The following is a 19,684-nucleotide window of genomic DNA, read 5'->3' as shown; positions in this document are numbered from 1 at the left end:
TGAATAGGTGAATACTTAAAACCTGATGATGAAGAAATGTGTGAATTGTGAGTAAGGTTTGGCAAGGAGTTTTCCCAAGGGCATGTTGATAAGGACTGCTGGTGCAGTCCTGCCCCCCTGAAGTCCATATCAGTACTCCCATAGACTTCAGTGAGGCCAGGATTTCACTCTTTGGGTATTGGGGGAGGGTTGTGGGTGGGGTTTGTGGGTGGCTGGGAGGAATGTATGCACATGTTTTGGTTTGTTGGCCTTTCTGTGGATCAAGTTGGTTTATCTATCTGTCTTTCCTATCTGTTTTTTTTTTAATTTAGACATGTTCTAGGTCAGTGGTTCTCAACCTATTTATCATTGTGGGCTGCATGTGCGACCAACAGTGTGTTACTTGGGCTGCAGGTTGAGAACCACAGCGCTCCCCCAACCCTTCCACAGACCCCTATGCCCAGCGCCCCTCTCTTCCCCCATCCAGAGACTCCCCTCTACAGAGTGAGGGCCAGAAGTGGAAGTGTAGGGCAGACGGCAGGGACCCCAGACCCCACACCCTGCCATGCAAGGCCAGGTGGCAGCCCAAGACCCCGTCATGCGGCAGCCCCAGCCCCAGGCCCACCCCGTGCAGCAGCCCCAGGACCCTGCTGTGCAAGGCCGGGCAGCAGCCCTGATCCCGGTGCATGGGGCCTGGCCCGGCAGCCAGGACCCTGGACCCCATTGTGCGGGTCAGGCAGTCTTTAGCACACAGCTGGGCTGCAGCTGTTTGCTAATTGGGCTGCATGTGGCCCACGGATTGAGAACCACTGTTCTAGGTGTTGTGCAGGTTGTGCCTGGACTAGCTACAATCTAGTTAAATCCTAACCTTCCATAAAATCAGAACATTTTAAAATGAACAAAAACCAAGTTATTCTCAGACGTATAGTGGAAAGAACTAATGACCTGTAAAAGGAAAATAAGATGATCTTTTACTAGCTGAAGCACAAGATAGGATACATTTTTAATGTACTTATTAAGAGTTGTGAACAGGTAATTGTGCAGGCATAACTTGTAGCTGCACATGCAAATGCATAGTTCTGTCTATGCAATTATCTGTGTTGTGTGCTGCTGTCACCCATTTTGTACATCCAGTCACCAGTTTGTATCCTGGTGAGTCTATTTTGTATTGGAATTTAGGCTCCTATTTAGAAATATTTGATCCAATCACTGAATCAGCCAGAATGAGCCAGATATTAATGGTACAGTGACAGTTTTCACTTTCTTGCTGCAATATCTACTAGATATTACACTTTATTCATTTGGGCTGAAATTTTCCAAAAAAATTTAGCCCGAGGCAGACATACAACAATAAAATTTCAGCCCAAATGAATAAAGTTTGTCAATGTTATATACAACCTAAAAGAGGATCAACTGCAGTAAGAAGTGTTGAACAACATTAATAATAGGTGGTGCTGCTAGCCCAGTCTATAATATGTAATTTAATAATTACATATGAATCATTGTGATAGGACATTTTTTAGGATTCCTGTCTTGAAAGGAAATGCTTTGGCTTTGCCTAAACATTTATTTTTGAAAAATGCCACAGCATGATTTAGAAGTTGTTTATCCTGTAACTGCTTTTTGTTCTACTGATGTTCCCTTTTATTTAGAGGGCTAGATCCTTAGCTCTTGATATTGAAGTTAGTTGTGAATTTGGCCCATAAATGTTAAGTTTTCTAGTGAGGAGTGTGGAGGTAGGGGGTACTGATATGGTGTTCTCTTTGAAGGTACTTTGACTTTGCAACTTACTTTCCCCTTAGCTCACCAAAGTCTGGATTTGTTAACTTTTTGCTGCAAATCCTACCTCTTTTTTGTGAGTATTGGTGATAGAATGGGTTGACGAGTTGGATATGGGTGTCTTTATTTTGAGAGGTTTATCTGGCAGGTTAATAAGTTGATAGAATAATTGTACTGAATTTTGTTTGGGTTTTTTTAGGGATTTGAAGTGCCAGGAGTGTGAGATTGGTACTGTAAAATGTAAAATTAAAAAAAAAATTCCTCCTTAAAATAGCACTCAGCGTTGAATTTAGCAAAACCATCTATATCAGTGCATGGTAAAGGAGTTATTTTTTTCTTTCCAGGAATCTATATCAACCTGCAGATTTGCACAGCGAGTTGCACTTATTAAGAATGAGGCAGTTCTTAATGAAGAAATTGACCCTAGACTGGTAAGAGGGTTTTTGGGTGGTGGCATTGTTTTTTTGTTTTGTTTAGTTTTAGTAAAAAGGGACAGCCATATGTATGTTGAAGATTTCATGATGCCATTAAGTCATGTTTAGATACAAGTCCCAGCTTTTGCTGTAAAATTGCTGCTGTTGTTTTTATTTGTCCATCTGAGGATAATTACAATTAACCTGACCTCTATTTTATGTCACTGTAAATTATCTCAGGTTAAGTCCACAGCAGCAGTGACTAGTGTTCCGTACATTGTTTCCAGGGAAGGCTCATTACCATGCCATATGAGCTAGATCACTGATAAATATGCAGTGTAAGGTTTGGTAAAAGTAAGGAATATCCACTTTGTGCTTGAGCTAAGAGCATTAAGATGAAGCAAGTTTGAAACTGTTATTCTAGAGTGGGGCCACTTCTCTGTTTGTGCAGAATGAAGACTGGTTAATTCTCAAAAGGAGGACCATATATATGAACATCTCATGGTTTTAACTATTTGCTTTTGAAATTAAAACCTCTGAGAACTGTTCACTGTGTAAACTTATCATTAATAATCCTACTGTACAATAGAGAATTCACTCCTGAAGATGACTTAGCTTGACTCTGACATTTTTTTATACATAGACCATAAATATATTAGAAATCAAACTAAACTTTCAGCATAGAGCAAATGTAGTAAGTACACGATGAAAGATTTCATTCAGTAAGATTTAGATTTAGTAGTATCAGCCAGTGACAAATCTGTTAATGAATTATATTTTTGAATCTACTATTTGTAGATTCCTTATAAGGTATTCTCCTCTTTTCTGCTGATAATATTTCTGCTTCTCAGTTACAGTAAAGAATAAATCTACATTCCAGGAAGTCTCTTTACAATGTGACATTTATATGAGGAAGGCAAACTCATTTGGTTGTTTGAATCTTTTCAAGGATTTGAGTAGGGGCTGTTTTCACTGCCTATTATGAAGGTTGCCTGACACTTCCGATTATAAGACCCTGCGTTCAGTTGCTTATAACTTTGCCAAATCTTAGCGCTGAAATTTTCCATGCAGGATGTCTGTCACAAGCTGAATTATTTATTTATTTATTTATGTATCTGAAAATTTCTGCCAAAATTGTGTAACTGATTCTGAGAAGACCAAGGCTATGGAAAAATGTTGTTTTGTTTTGTGACCTTTTATTTGTACACCTCTAGAGCACCCATGCTTTGGGGCCAGGGATTTGAAATTTGGCAGAGGGGCAGACTGTGTCAGGGATATCTCATCTGTGTGAAAATACAGCCACATGTGGCCAAGTTGTAAGCCTTTGAAAAAATCAGTTTCCATATGCTCAGTAGAGACCACTTAGATTTTAGCAGCTCCATACTCCAGCCCAGGGCTCAGAAGGACTTTCTCTTCAGTTGCAGCTCTGGAATGCTGTGGTGCCCTGCTAGATCTGGAAACCTGAACTAGGAAGGAAGGAGTTTTTTTTTCCTGTGTCCTCAGTGACCCTCTACTGGGCCCAGGCAGTGTGAAGGAAGAAGCTGCCTGATTTGAATGTAGAGGGGACAAGAGCTGGAAGTGCAGGGTGAGGGTAATAGAGGGAGTAGATTGGGACAAGGAGCCTTAGGGGGAAGGGGAGTTGAAAGTAGGATAGGAGGTTGTTGGATGTGGGAAGAGGAAAATTGGGACTGGGAGTTCAGATACTATAATTAGCACAAAAGAAAATCTGATTGAAAAATTAATAATTCTGTCTTCAGAGGAGGATTTGAATAGCGTGCAGTAAGTAAGGCACAGGCCACAAATTGAACTGTTAGTAGAAAATAAAATATTGAATAACTGCTCATCAAGTGAGCACTGTCCATCCTGTGCCCTGAATGCAACAGGGCTCTTGTGGGGAAAAAAAAAACAAACAGTATGTGATCAAGTAATTCAAGAGTGTATCACAGTTCACACACAGAAGGCTGGATTAAGTTTGCACAGGCAACTTTACTTCTGACATTTACTAACTTTTGAGTCTTTGACTTTGTAAACTTAATGTTTTTTAACAGAGTAGTCTTGTATATGTAATATAGACAGTAGCAGGTTCCTGACTGCGTAAGATTTCATTTAAAAAAAACTGAGACAAAACTTAAATGCAAAGAAAGTCCAGCTGCCAGAACAATAACGTTTAAAATTAACATGAAATGGCTTTACAGGTGTTACTTCTACTGGAGTTTTCCAAATGGCTGCCATTGATGTAGTAGCTAAGTCTATGATGTCCAGTAAATACTCTAGCCTGATTGGTTTACTTTCCATATTTCATTGCCAAAATTCCTTTCCACAATAGCACATAGTACTTCTTGTGACGTGTTTCAGTGTGCATATTGCACTTCCTGTGTAGTGTGATACAGCATGGCCAGAAGGCAGCAGGAGAGTGATATAGTAGAGATATGTACGTCCCAGGATGAGGAGAAGCCTTATTCCCTGTAGAGGGAAGAAAGCTTTCTCTAGATTATTTAAAAGCACATGAAGCCAATTAGAGCACCTGAAGGCAGTCACCTGACAACCCCCCCCCTGCTTCAATCAGCCAGGGGAAGGAGATGGAGCAGAGAGCAGTTTGAAGGAGTTGAAGTAGAGGAGAGTTTGGAGAACTGCTGTGGCTGGCTAGAGGACCAAGACCCTAGGTAAAGAGACACCCGGCTTGTGCAGAGAGAGAGAAGGCAGGAAGCCTCACAAGCTGAAGAGCAGGAGAGGGAAGTAGCCCAGGGGAAGGAAGCCCTAGTTCAAGTGGTTTGCCACTATGCTTCTCTGGGTTACTAGTGGGACAGTAGATACCCTAGTTCAGAGACAGGAAACTGTGCCCTGAAACTCCCCCCCTACCCACAAGAAGAGGAAGCGCGGGACCCATCATAATCGTGCCGGCAATTTGCCACAGTAGCTAAAGTAATTTAACTTTCAGTCCCATGCTTTTCTCTACCTTACCTTTCCCAAGTGTGCTGCAGTTGCCTATGTACTGCTTGCCATGTGCTATTGCTTCTTACTGTTCACAAAGTCAGTATGTGTGAATGCTTGTCTATTTTATATTTCTCTTTATTCTAATTTTGTTTTCATCCATAAGTAATAATTTTCTTATTAAAGATGGTTAGGAAGGATAAAAAAGGGAAGAAAAAATAACATCTGGTAGACACAAGAACATTGATAGGATTTGTGTCAGTGGATACTTTATTGTTTCATATTGATGGCTTGAGATCAGAGAATTCTAAATGTAATCCTCATGTATATATCATCATCTGTCTGCCCTGATTAATAATGGCATAATCTAGTAGGAAGATGGTACACCACATTTAGTACCACAAGCATCCTGACATTTTAGCTGAGAAAAACATCTTAATGCAGACATATTTTCCCGTGGCATTAACATTACCATCTTATCATTTTGATTTAATTTTTTTAGACACAATGTGTCTCTTTATGGTATCTGTTAATGCTGAAACTTTGCATTTAAGCCATGTATACAGTTTTGATCCTTTAGAAGTTCAGTTATATAAATACTACAAGAATAGAATTTACTTTTCTATGCTACAGTTAGTGCTATATAAAACTCCTATTACAGGGAAGTGAGGGTTCTTATAGCCCCTTGCACAGTATAATTATCCAAAAAATCAGAAGTCCTGAGCATCCAGCACCTTCAGTGGGCTCTGCTAGGTGCTCAGCGCTTTTGAAAATTAGGACACTTAGACATCTAAGTAAGGATTTAGGAATCTAACTTTCACCATACATTTTTAAATCTTGGCTGTAAGCTTTAATTATTTTTTTATAATCCATTATTGGGTTTTTTTACTAGCATATTAGAAGTTTAAATATAAGTAAAGTTTTTTCCAGCTATCTGAAATAAGAATTTCAGAGTTAGTTCTCCACTTTTCTGTTATAAAAGCAATTCACTGGGTCTCAGGAGAAAGAACAGTGGGCGTGCCATCTACATTTGTCTTGTTTCTTTCAAACACTTGGTCCTTGCACTGGCAGAGATAGCAATGCAAGGTAGAACTCACTATACTTAGGGTGGGCAGAGATGAGAACTTTTACTGAGTTTTAGAAATGAACTATCCTTTCTAAACTTAAATTTGGCTTCCTTTAATCTTGTGTTTTCTGTAACAATAATTATTGATCCATGTTTATTTAGATGGGCTATTTAAAACTTAGAAGCATTCAGCAGAAATGGAAGGGAAAAAGGGTGGCAATAGCTGTCTTAGTGATAAAATAGTTGCGGCTTCATAGCTCTGTAGAAATAAGGTACCCTACTGAGGTGGCATGCTTAATCCAGCGCTTAGTATGATGTAAGGCTTGGAACTGTTTCTTGGAGCAATCTTCACGCAGGTCTGCTGTACTTCTCTCTATCCAGGAAAAGAGGTTCCGCTGCTCCAGTTGCCATTAAGGAAGGAGGAGGAAGACTAAATCGAATAGAAATGGGATTTCTATGATAAAATGTTAGGCAGTAGACCTTGTTCAGCTTCTGAGGGAAGCAGGGAGGATTGAGGAAGAGAGCAGGGGGCTGAGAAGGAAGTTCCAGAAGAGGAGATGAGTAATAATCCACAGTCATAAAGGGAAAGTTTGCCACAAAAAAACTGCTTCCTTTGATGTATGTAACAGAATTAGAATATACACATTTGTCTATTTGACTTGTGGCTACTGTTTCCATTAAAAGATGCTATATGCAACACCCAGATTCACTGCATATTAACTTCATTTGATGAGAAGGTCTGTACTCCTGAAAGTTGGTATATTAGGAAGTAAAATAAAAAGTAATTTTCTGCACTGGTTACATAACCAATAACTTGTTTCCTTTGAAAACTCAGAGAGCATCATTTTAAGGAATGATCAGTTCAATACACTACAGCACATAATAATAGCTGTCTCAGCAAGTGGGCTGCATATTGAACATCAAACGATATTCTCTTCCGACACAGTGCAACATTTGGGTAATGTTACATAAATTTCTCCAGAGGGAGAAAGCTTGGATGCAGTGAGGAAAGAGTGATAGATGTGTTACAGTATATAGAGAACAACAAAGATCTAAGAAGGAATATAAGTTCAAGATAAAATCTCATTGTATTATTTTGTTGATATCCAACTACTAGTATTGGAACCCATAATTCTTAGTGGGCATAAAACTGCAGAAATGGAGGCTATCTTTGAAAACTGGACCATTGCTTTTCATCTTTGAAGAACACAGAATTTAAATGATTCTAGTTGAAACTATTTTGGGTCCCTTTTTTGTTCAGCATAACTTCCGTAATCAATTCTTTTTAATACTCTAAAATAATCATTATAATTTCTGAACTCTGACACAGTTAATTTTAATTGTATATTTTGTATTTCTGTGGACCCATAATTGGTTAATTTAAAAAAATGAAGAAAGGGTTTTATATGACATAGGAGGCAGTTGATTTCTCAGGCATGTTTTTTTCTTTTGATTAATGAGTATCCTAACTCTGACTGACATTTACTGTTATCTAACACATTTCAGCCACCACTGTTAATGGGGTTGTGTTTATTTTAACTTGGTCTTAATGTTCAGAGGGGATAGGAGTGATCCTTGCTGGGTCTTCTCACACTTTGCTATAAATTCTTTCTCCCACAACTCCAGCTATTAAAAAAACTTAAAGTGAGAGGCAAGTTGAAGGATAATAAAAGAAGTTTAACATTGCATGAGATGTTTTTTACCATATAGGGTTAAATCCTGCCACACCCTTTTCATGGCCCCAGAAGTCTTAATTGCAGTGAAACACATGCAGGGCCCCCAACATTTACTACATACTGCAGAGCTTTCCTTCCACATGTTCAGTGTGCTGCCATCTGCAAGGTGGTGTTTGGGGAGCAAAGCTTAGTTGGACTAGGGAGGGTTAGAAATGGAGTTAGTGGATCTGTGATTTTATGAATCGATTGGCCATTCCCTCCCATGGAGTAAGGGGATAAAGCACAGGAATCATAGAGGCTACATGGTTCCATGACCACACTGTGGCCTAAGGGGATTCCTTGTCCTTCATCACTACCACAGTTATCTTCCCAGTGCACAGCTGTGTGTGCTGGGCTTATGATTTGGCACATAAAATTAAACACCATACTAGTTTCATGATTCATCATCTTTACTGTAAGTGCAGGTCATACAAAGGGAGTGCATAACACCTTAGTGCTACTAAGGTAAGTTTGACCCTGAAATGTATTTTATCCCTCACTAAGGAGAGTTACTGTATGTTTTTCACTGTTTATCTCAGCTAAACTGACCAATAGATGTGGAATCTTTTGATGCCCATTTTCTTCTCTTCTTCTTTAAAGCAGTTTAGCTTTGACTACCTCTGTTTCCAGACAAAAGTAGGATTTAGTTCAAACTAAAAACCAAACGCTGAGCTTCAATTGAATCTAGTATACTGTTGGCACTAATCAAAAAAAGATTAATAGTGAGCTGTAGCTCACGAAAGCTTATGCTCAAATAAATTTGTTCGTCTCTAAGGGCGCCTCAAGTACTCCTTTTCTTTTTTTAGAATAATAGTGTGACGTTCCCCTGGTGTTATCTAGACCTGTGATCTGCTAGATCACTCCAATCTTTGATTCTGGGAGCCAGCCTTACCCTGCTCTGCTCTGAGAACCCCCACTCCTGGGCTGTTCACGCACAGCCTCTAGCGTGTAAGCTGCTACCAGCTATGTGAGTGAGCACTTTTGGCCAGCCTCTGCTTGGACTGTGCAACTGAATGACACTAGTCAATATCTCCGGTCCCAGACACAATCCTAGGAACCTCCGTTTTGCAGTGTCCAGTTATGCCTGCTGGATGCTGCAAGCTTATTTGAGTTCGTCAATTTAACAAAGAATTGATATGCACCAGGCTTGTTATCCCAAGGGGAGTCTCTGACACGCTTCAAACCAAACTCACTGCTTCAGGTAGAATAAACAAACAAATGTATTAACTACAAAAGATAGACTTAGTGATTATAAGTCAAAGCACGACGAGTCAGATTTGGTCAAATGAAATAAAAGTAAAACGCATTCTAAGCTGATCTTAACACTTTCAGTGCCCTTACAAATGTAGATGCTTCTCACCACAGGCTCACTGGTTGCGCTTCAGCCAGGCTCTCCCCTTTGTTCAGCGCTTCAGTCGCTTGGTGGTGATGTCTGTAGAGGGAGGTGGAAGAGACAGGAAGAGCATGGCAAACATCTCTCCCTTTTATCATGTTCTTTCTTCCCTCTTGGCTTTGCCTCCCCGCTTCAGGGTCAGGTGAGCATTACCTCATCGTAGTCCCTGACTGACTAAGGGAAGGGGGGTGACTCACTTGAGAGTTCAACAGATCCTTTGTTGCTGCCTAGGCCAGTGTTCTTTGTTCCTGTGAGACTGGGCTGGGTTTGTCCCATACATGCACTGATGAGGTGTGAACTGCCTCTCTGTTCCTGGAGAGTTTTGCCTGGGCTTGTTTTAAGCCATGAGGACACATTTTCAACCTCATAACTATATGCATGAAATTACAACCTATAACATTACTATAACAACAATGCTCAGTGCATCATGAGCCTTCCTAAGACACCCAACATGACAAACTTTGCATTGGATACTGCACAATCATATTATAAGGATGAACATGGGGGTGCAGGGTGTTCCCTATGAGATAAAGAGTGTCACAAATAGTATTTTATAATTATGGTTATTTGGTTATTTTTAACACTGTTTTTAAAAAATCAACATTTTACTCCTACCCTGTAGATTGCATTTCAAATATAGATCAGATAAATGTTAATCATTGTAACATTTGAAATCGCTAACTAAAGGTTCAGAGTCAGCTGCACACACTGCCTTTTTATACTTCCAGCCTAAATTTTCACTTTAAAGTCTGTACCAAGTACTGGATCAGTATCAGAAAGTAACAGTAGAGTAACCAGTCCTAATATCAGATTAAAAATCCTGACATGCCAATGGGAATACAGTACATTTATGGTGGTAATCAGAGAGTTTGTAATGAGACATTTATCAGCATATTTAATTCTCATATAAAATACTTTGTTGAGTTGCAGTAAAACTTCCAAAGTACCTATGGTCCCAGTTATGTAAACATTAAAAAAAACTTTCAACAGTATTTTAGTTATTTTTAAAAAAATCAGAAATGCAGGAAATTCAAAGTTACAGTTAAATTTATGGTTAAGAAATCCATATATCTGAAAGGATTTTAATGCATGATTAGAACACCCAAAGAATCTTAACTGTAGGAGCATATACAATCAGATATGTTTAATTTTGCCTGAAATCCATGCCATGTAACATTTGAAAGGGCTGCCTTTTTAAAGCTATTGTATGTGGAATCAAGGCCTTCATATTTATTAAGGGTTTTGAAAAATAATGTACTTTTGATATTTCTCTAGCCCATCATAAGATGTTAATTCATTTAAAAGGGCCAAATCCGGAGAGGTGCCAAGTACCTGCTGTTCATATTTTAGTCAAGGGGAGTTGCAGGAGGTCAGCACCTCACAGGATTTATTCCTAGGAGGATATTGTATTGCCAGAAGTCTCCTCATACAAACTTTCTGTTTTAAAGCAATGAGATTCAGGTTCCAATAGTGACAAAATTAGGAAACACAATATAGATATTCAGATCACCTCCTCAATTACTTCTACTTATTAATGTGGTTTAATTACTTCTCATTATGTTGATTCATAATACTTGCTGGTTATTGGCTGTATATGAATGAAGCACAGTGTACCTTTATATTGGAGAACATTGATTTTTATATTTTAAAAAACTTCTACATTAAAAATTTAGTTTTCATTTAGAAACTTATTTTGCTAAAGAAGAAAAAAATGATCCAGCTTTGGGGTGTGGTTGTCCAATCTTTTACTCTTTTTGGCAAAGATACAATAACAAGTAAAAGTAATGTCATAAAATTCTCTTCCACGCCAATGACAAATTATTTTTCTTATATATAATCTTTTAAAATCATGCTGTACATCCATGTCTTCTAACACATACAATTTACTGAATTTGGAAGGCTTTTTCCATTTTTATAAATGGAAAAGACAAGTGGAATATATTTAGTCATTTTGGCCTATTTGAAAAAAAGGAAATTGTAAAATGAGAGTGAAAAAAAACCACACACAATGTAATGTTCTATTGATCTCAGGTTTCTAATGCAAAGATCATGGTCTACCCATTAATCAGAAGGTGATGCTTGTTTTATTGCCTTGCCATTTGTAGATGATTATCCAGCTGAAGAAGGTGATCCAGGAACTGAAGGATGAGCTGGCCATGGTAACTGGGGAGCAAAGAACAGAAGAACTCACACAAGAAGAGCTACTTCAGTAATGCTTAATATTTTCTTTTTCTACATTCACAGTGAAAGTTTTTGTTACCTTCTCTGTTGGCATAATGAAGTCCAAGTGACCTCAAAGCGTTAAATTCCCTGGAGACAATAATAAAGTGCAGTTAGGCGCCAGGTTAGAGTGACAACTTTCCATGAAAAGCTGTGCTAGGCTGCTGGCAGTGTTTTCATAGCCTCAGCTTTGAGAAAATAAAGAAAAGAGAATGTGAAGGATGGGAATATCCATCAGATCCCAGCTGAGAACTGTTGTATAATAATGCAAAGTAAAAAAAACCCAAACACTCTCAATACTGGATGTAAGTTCTGAAAAGAATTCAAGAACCGTCCTTTCTGTTGAGAAGTATCTTGCTGCAGTGTGTTTGTCCAGTATCAAAGAAAACTTGCACTACTAATACGTAAAAAGAAAAGGAGTACTCGTGGCACCTTAGAGACTAACAAATTTATTTGAGCATAAGCTTTCATGAGCTGGAGCTGGAGCTCCCGAAAGCTCATGCTCAAATAAATTTGTTAGTCTCTAAGGTGCCACGAGTACTCCTTTTCTTTTTGCGAATACAGACTAACACGGCTGCTACTCTGATACTAATACATAGTACATCTGTGCCTTAAAAGCCAAACATTTAGAATTTTATCAAGCATAGTATTCAAAGAGCATGTTTAATACATATAAGTGTTTTGGGAGCATATAACTTTGCTGTAATAAAACAGTAGAACATAATGTAAGGTAGTTCTGTGCCTGGTCTAGAAATATAGTCTGGAGCCGCTATACTCTATTCCAGTGTTTCTCAACCAGGGGTACGCATACCTTGAGGGTTATGCAGAGGTCTTCCAGGAGATTCATCAACTCACCTACATATTTGCCTAGTTTTACAATAGGCTACATAAAAAGCACTAGAAAAGTCAGTACAAACTAAAATTTCATAGACTATGACAGGTGTAGGCAACCTATGGCACGCGAACTGACTTTCAGTGGCACTCTCACTGCCCGGGTCCCGGGGCCCCAGGGTTTCTGCTGCTGGCCTGGGATACCATCTGCCGGCCCCCTGCCAGCTGGGGTTCCATCCACCAGCCCTGCTAAGCCCGCTGACGGCTCCCGCTCCTGGCCACCGGTCCCAGGGGCTCCACTGTCGGCCTGGGGTACCGGCTGCCGGCCCCACTCAGCCCACTGCCGGCCCCAGGTCCCAGCCCCCAGTCCGGGGGGCTCTGCTGCCGGCCTGGGTTCCCGGACACCAGCCCGGGGCTCTGCAACCACCCCCAGCTGTGGCCCACTGGCCCCAGCCTGGGGCAGTGAGGGGTGCAGACAGGGGCAAGAGGGGCGCAGCTCAGCACCCCCACCTTAAAAATTGTTCTAGCGCCACTATACTGGGATATTTTTAAGTCCTGATTTGCTGCTTACATCACCATCATGCCACGTGGAACAGCGCACTGCGTTTGACGCTGAGATTAGAATGTACGTGCAAGTACTGGAATCAGAATTTTCTGACAGATTTCAAGATTTCCAGTGATTTGGCCCAATGCTTTCTGTTCTAATTAAACCTGAAAAGTTCAATGAAAGCGACTTGGATTTGTCTGTATTTCAGTGGATGGGTGCTGAAGATTTTGAAATGCAGCTCATTCAGTTAAAAAGTTCAGAATTGTAGGCATCAAAGTTTGGAGATCTGTGGAGTGCACTTGAAGCTACCGAGAGAGAACATGGGGCCTCTATTCTGACCTGCTGGACGTCCCTGCCAGTGAAATATAACCGTTTGAAGAAAATTGCATTTGCAATGCTTTCAGCATTTGGATCCACATACCTGTGTGAACAGGTATTTTCACACATGAAATCTGTCCTCTGTCCCTCTCAGAGCTGGTTAACAACTGATCACTCAGAAGCCTGTGTGCCATTTAAAGTATCCAAATACGTGCAAGACACTGGAAAACTCAGCAAGGAAAAGCAAGGACCAGGATCACACTAAACTGATAAGATCTGCATTTTAATTTAATTTTAAATGAAGCTTCTTAAATATTTTAAAAACCTTATTTACTTTTCGTACAACAATAGTTTAGTTATATATTATAGACTTATTGAAAGAGACCTTCTAAAAACATTAAAAGGAATTACTGGCTTACAAAACCTTAAATTAGAGTGCATAAATGAAGACTCGGCACATCACTTCTGAAGGATTGCCGACCCCTGGACTATGACATGTTTATACTGCTCTATATACTGTACACTGAAATGTAATTATAATGTTTATATTCCAATTGATTCATAATTATATGGTAAAAATGAGCAATTAAGCAATTTTTCAGTAATAGTGTACTGTGATACTTTTGTATTCATTTGTCTGATTTTGTAAGCAAGTAGTTTTAAGTGAGGTGAAACCTTGGGGTATGCAAGACAAATCAGACTCCTGAAAGGGGTACAGTAGTCTGGAAATGTTGAGAGCCATTGCTCTATTCCCAGCTTTGATAATGACTATCTATGTGGCTTTGGGCAACTCACTTAATTTCTCTATGCCTCATCTGTAAAAAGAAATTAATACCCATCTTACAAAGTGTCGAGAGGATTAATTAATTATTTAACAGTGAAGTGATTTGATGTTAAATGTTAAATATTTATTACTATTAATATGTAATTAGTACTAAACTCATCCAAAGAAGGATTAGCAGTACTAACAATCTCCATTCAGGAGCAATGGCAAATTTTAGTGGCTTGAACCCTCACCAGAGACATTAATGTGCATTTTGTGGTTGGGTTAGCAATTTTAAAAAAAACCGAAAACTTCAGTCGGTGTGTGTATTGAGGATGAGGAACCAGACAGAAATCTGTAAATGTTAAATCTTGCAAAGTAGATCTGAACCATTCCCAACATGGGCAATTATATTCTGCCTACTTAAAATGTCTCTGCAGTTTTTACTAGATTGTTAATGTATCATTCTGCCAAAAAAAAATGGGAGGTATCCCTTTCCCAACATGATCTGTGCCCCCAAATACCTTAGAAGCTAATATCAGATATGACATAATGAGGAAGTAATAAGATAGTAGGGTTGAAAGACAGGGTTAACATCTGTTGGATACTGTGGTTATTCAAAAAGTGCTAATGGCCAGCATAGTGGAGTAAAGAACTTTTTGTTTGTTAATAGAAGACAGGAATTTCTTTGTTGGCTAATTTCTTGTTGGCATCACAGAAGTGAGTCTTGAAGAAGCTGAATAAAGGAGTCATCTTGTCTACATGTTGACTTTAAAGATTTAAATTTTCTCACTTTTGTCCTTGGGGTCTGTTTTTAGATTCCTTATTAGTTTATGGTTTTTGACATTTGGTAGAATATGACTTGCATGAGAAAACACCAAAATGTTCTTTGTTTGGCAACATTTTGGTATCAAGTAGACATGTGAAATGTTACATGCATTACATCAATTTTTCACTCTCGGCTTGTCTGCTAAAGGGTTTTTGTCGTGTTCTGTGATGCTGATTCTTTTAATTGTTTTTGAGGTCATGATCACAAATCCCACTTATTGAGATTTCCTGCCTCTGCTATCCTCTTCCCCAAGGTTGACTGTCAGTTATGGTGGTACAATATGGTAGTTGTGTGCATCTGGAAAACCTACTTTAAGCAATGTGTGAATACAAATGCACAAGTTTTGAAGGACATGAATTGAAAGAAATTAAGTGTTGTTCTGTTATGTCATTGCTTTTTATCTTAACCCTACAAGGCAGTGGTTCCCCAACTTGTTCCACCGCTTGTGCAGGGAAAGCCCCTGGCAGGCCAAGCCGGTTTGTTTACCTGCCGCATCCGCAGGTTCGGCCAACAGCCGCTCCCAGTGGCCCTGGTTCGCTGCTCCAGTCCAACGGGAGCTGCTGGAAGCAGCGGCCAGTACGTCCTTCGGCCCACGCTGCTTCCAACAGCTCCCATTGGCCAGGAACAGCGAACCGCGGCCAGTGGGAGCTGCGATCGGCCGAACCTGCGGATGCGGCGTGTAAACAAACCGGCCTGGCCTGCCAGGGGCTTTCCCTGCACAAGCGGCGGAACAAGTTTGGGAACCACTGCTATAAGGTATACAAAAGCAGTCCGTTCTGACTTCTCAGAAAAGGTAACATGGCTGCCTCTGAAAGGAGTGGCACGGAATTTCTCATTCTAATCCTTTCAGAGCAAAGTAGGGAGACGATTGTCTGCCATTAATGAACACTGAGTGGCATAAAGCAAAACTCTGAGCAGGACCTTACTTGTATTAAGACAATTCCATTTTTGGAGTATAGACCATAAAATTCTACATTCTCTTAACTTGGTCTTTTAGTTACAATTAGCTCAGAGTTGTGCAATGTGGATATTTGCCTTTTTAAAAATTATTCTTTGATGGAACTAAGAGCTTTGTAATTAAGATAGAGAGCCAAACTTAAGTCCCAATGACTGAGATACAAGACATTTCCTGGCGGTTAATAATCAACAAGGAATGCCTCTGGCCATTAACCCCAGCGAGACATTAACCCCAAAGAATTGCCTTGTTCCAAGGTCATTTACTGCTATTACACACCAAAAATGGCAAACAAAAATAGACATATAGGGTTTTTTTTAATGGTTAATGTCGTTTCAAAGGGTATGTAAAAGGCATTGCTAGAGAATTGATTCCCTGTACACAAGCAAGTCAAATTGCTTGAATCTCAACATTCCATTCAGTTTATAATGATAATAAACCCAAGTTTGGATGATTAAAGTGGGAAAAGTTTCTAATGTCAGGATCTAGTTATTTGTTTAGTTTGTGTGTTTTTCCACATACACTCTGTAGCAAAACAGCTGGAAGTGAACTAAACAGCCAAATGAAAGTTTATAAAGCTTGTGCTTTAGTGAAAATGACTTTCTGTATTTGTTTGAACTTCTACACATTTCTTCTGTTTGTTCTGATAAAATAATAAGTGTAAATAATTGGAGACTATTTAGTATATATTACACTGTAGGAAATAAAATTCTTTAAAAACATATATTGTGAAAAAGATGCAACTGAACTGTATTTGCAGAATATATAGTTGCATAGCCAGTCATGAGTGTAACTATATCTGCAGGTACATGAACACCAAGAAGTGGCATTTAAGAGTACAGCCCTCATTTAGTGTCTATCTGCCCAATACTGCAAACCTCTACTCACAGGATTAATCCCATTTATTGAGACTATCCACATGAGAAGGACTGCTCACATGAGAGAAAGTTTGCAGGAACAACCGTAAACTAGGGAACAAATATAAGTGGACAGTCCTATAGGGGGGTGGCAGCATCATGATCTGCTATTGAGTGTGTGACTGTGAAACCTCTTGTTATAAATTTGCATCAGGTTCTCCTACATTTTAATCTAAATAGGATTACTTAATAGGTTAGGAATGGGGAAGATAGTTATGACATACAGTAGAGGAGAAGAGATGCTGGCCCCACAATATGCCATCATTTTTATGACTGACTTAGAACAACACTTGCTCAGCTCTTGTCCCCTAATGCCCCTACTCTACTTGCGCTATATTGATGACATCTTCATCATCTGGACCCATGGAAAAGAAGCCCTTGAGGAATTCCACCAGGATTTCAACAATTTCCATCCCACCATCAACCTCAGCCTGGACCAGTCCACACAAGAGACCCACTTCCTGGACACTACAGTGCTAATAAGAGATGGTCACATAAACACCACCCTATACCGGAAATCTACTGACCGCTATTCCTACCTGCATGCCTCCAGCTTTCACCCAGACCACACCACACGATCCATTGTCTATAGCCAAGCTCTACGATACAACTGCATTTGCTCCAACCCCTCAGACAGAGACAAACGCCTACAAGATCTCTATCAAGCATTCTTACAACTATAATACCCATCTGCTGAAGTGAAGAAACAGATTGACAGAGCCAGAAGAGTACCCAGAAGTCACCTACTACAGGACAGGCCCAACAAAGAAAATAACAGGCCACTAGCCGTCACCTTCAGCCCCCAACCAAAACCTCTTCAACGCATCATTAAGGATCTACAACCTATCCTGAAGGACGACCCATCGCTTTCACAAATTTTGGGAGACAGGCCAGTCCTTGCCTACAGACAGCCCCCCAACTGGAAGCAAATACTCACCAGAAATCACACACCACACAACAGAACCACTAACCCAGGAACCTATCCTTGCAACAAAGCCCATTGCCAACTGTATCCACATATCTATTCAGGGGACACCATCATAGGGCCTAATCACATCAGCCACACAATCAGAGGCTCGTTCACCTGCACATCTACCAATGGATATATGCCATCATGTGCCAGCAATGCCCCTCTGCCATGTAATTGATCAAACTGGACAGTCTCTACGTAAAAGAATAAATGGACACAAATCAGATGTCAAGAATTATAACATTCATAAACTAGTTGGAGAACACTTCAATCTCTCTGGTCACTCGATTTCTAATTTAAAAGTGGCAATTCTTCAACAAAAAGACTTCAGAAACAGACTCCAACGAGAGACTGCTGAATTGGAATTAATTTTCAAATTGGATACAATTAACTTAGGCTTGAATAGAGACTGGGAGTGGTTGAGTCATTACACAAAGTAAAACTATTTCCCCTTGTTTATTCCCGCTCCCCCCCACACACACTGTTCCTCAGACGTTCTTGTTAACTGCTGGAAATGGCCCACCTTGATTATCACTACAAAGTGTTTTCTTCCCCCCCCCCCCACTCTCCTGCTGGTAATAGCTCATCTTAAGTGATCACTCTCTGTACAGTGTGCATGATAAACACGCATTTTTTCATGTTCTGTGAGTATATAAATCTCCTCCCTGTATTTTCCATTGAATGCATCCGATGAAGTGAGCTGTAGCTCACGAAAGCTTATGCTCAAATAAATTGGTTAGTCTCTAAGGTGCCACAAGTACTCCTTTTCTTTTTGCGAATACAGACTAACACGGCTGCTACTCTGAAACCTGTATATAGGCTGATACAGCATGCAGAGTTGCCCGTAATTAGGAGTCACCTTACAATAATGGCTCTCAGAGGCACAATGAATAATTCTTTTAGAATAGCGGCAGCCTGTTTGGCCTAAAACATTAGGAATCTCTGCCAGACTAGCATTTCTTGTTAGATGTGGCTACTTATCCTATCAAAGGAAATTATAACTAACATCTACTGTGGAGTGCGGATTTATTTGCAAATTTCTACTGTGTTAACACATCTTCCATTGACCTTTAATGATCTGTATCTAAACTATATATTTTGAAATATTCAGAGTATTTGTAGTTCTTTTCCTTCAAAATTCTTAAACTTTAATAGAAGTCTTTCTGTGGTCTTTCCTTAAGGTTTATGTAGTATATTATAAATCAGGAGCAGGTATTTAACTAGAGAAGTGAATAACAAATTTGTCCTGGACATATTTAGACCTTCATATTTTAGCAGTTTCATTGCGTTCCTTCGCCTAAATTTAGGGAAGACCAAAATAAAATTAGATTTTTAAAGGCATTCTGTACTATGTGGTGTAATCAATTTATTATTAGTTTGGTGCTTACAGATACCCAAAAGAAACATTCAAGTACAAAATACCTGAGCTAAAATCTTTCAAGCACTAACCAAGTACTTCATTTGCTATCTTTGTATAATTGTTTATTTCAGTTAGGCTCTTTTCAGTAGAGGAGGGATACAAAAATGTAGCTAGGGCCTGTGGAGAAGCCATGGAGCTCAGAGCCAGGAATAGTTTTCTAATCTAATCAAATTTATAATGTGTCCATGACCATGTATCTTAGCACTAACAAAAATTAAATAAGCATCCAAATAATCAGAAAGATTGTATTCTCTCTCTTTCTCATTAACGGGGTGCACATGGAAAGTGGTGATACTACTTCTCTACCTCTTTACTTCTCCCCTCTTCTCAAGACTAATCAGTAAAATGGGCATAGTGATACTTCTGACTGTTGTCTCCTAGGTTTGCTGTAGGAATTAATTAGTTAATATTCGAGTGTTCTGAAAATATAATTAGCTATACTGTATAACTATTACATTTCATATTACTTGATTCATTACTTTCTGCCAGTAGGCCCAACTGAAGTCAATGGACTATTCACCTGAGTAAAATGAGTAGTGTTTGGCCCAGTACGTGAAAATGTTTCTGTAGCTGGTTCTTTCATTTACTATTTTTATTCAAATAGAGGGAGGATCTTCCAGTTGTTTTTTTAATTAGTG

General features: G+C 39.5%; 1 protein-coding gene across 1 annotated transcript in view; it reads left to right on the top strand.

Moving 5' to 3' along the window:
• Positions 1–19,684, top strand: part of KIF6 (kinesin family member 6) — a 294,225-nt gene that overhangs the window by 110,454 nt on the left and 164,087 nt on the right. Inside the window, exons 9-10 of the mRNA XM_084623973.1 lie at positions 2,103–2,189; positions 11,382–11,485. Coding sequence (XP_084480099.1) covers positions 2,103–2,189; positions 11,382–11,485 — 191 coding nt within the window. The remainder of the gene's footprint in view (positions 1–2,102; positions 2,190–11,381; positions 11,486–19,684) is intronic.

Source organism: Lepidochelys olivacea (genome assembly GCF_965140295.1).
Source record: "Lepidochelys olivacea isolate rLepOli2 genome assembly, chromosome: 3".
NCBI lineage: Eukaryota > Metazoa > Chordata > Testudines > Cheloniidae > Lepidochelys > Lepidochelys olivacea.
Note: the sequence above shows the minus strand (reverse complement) of the source record. Positions and strands in the feature narration are given on the sequence as shown.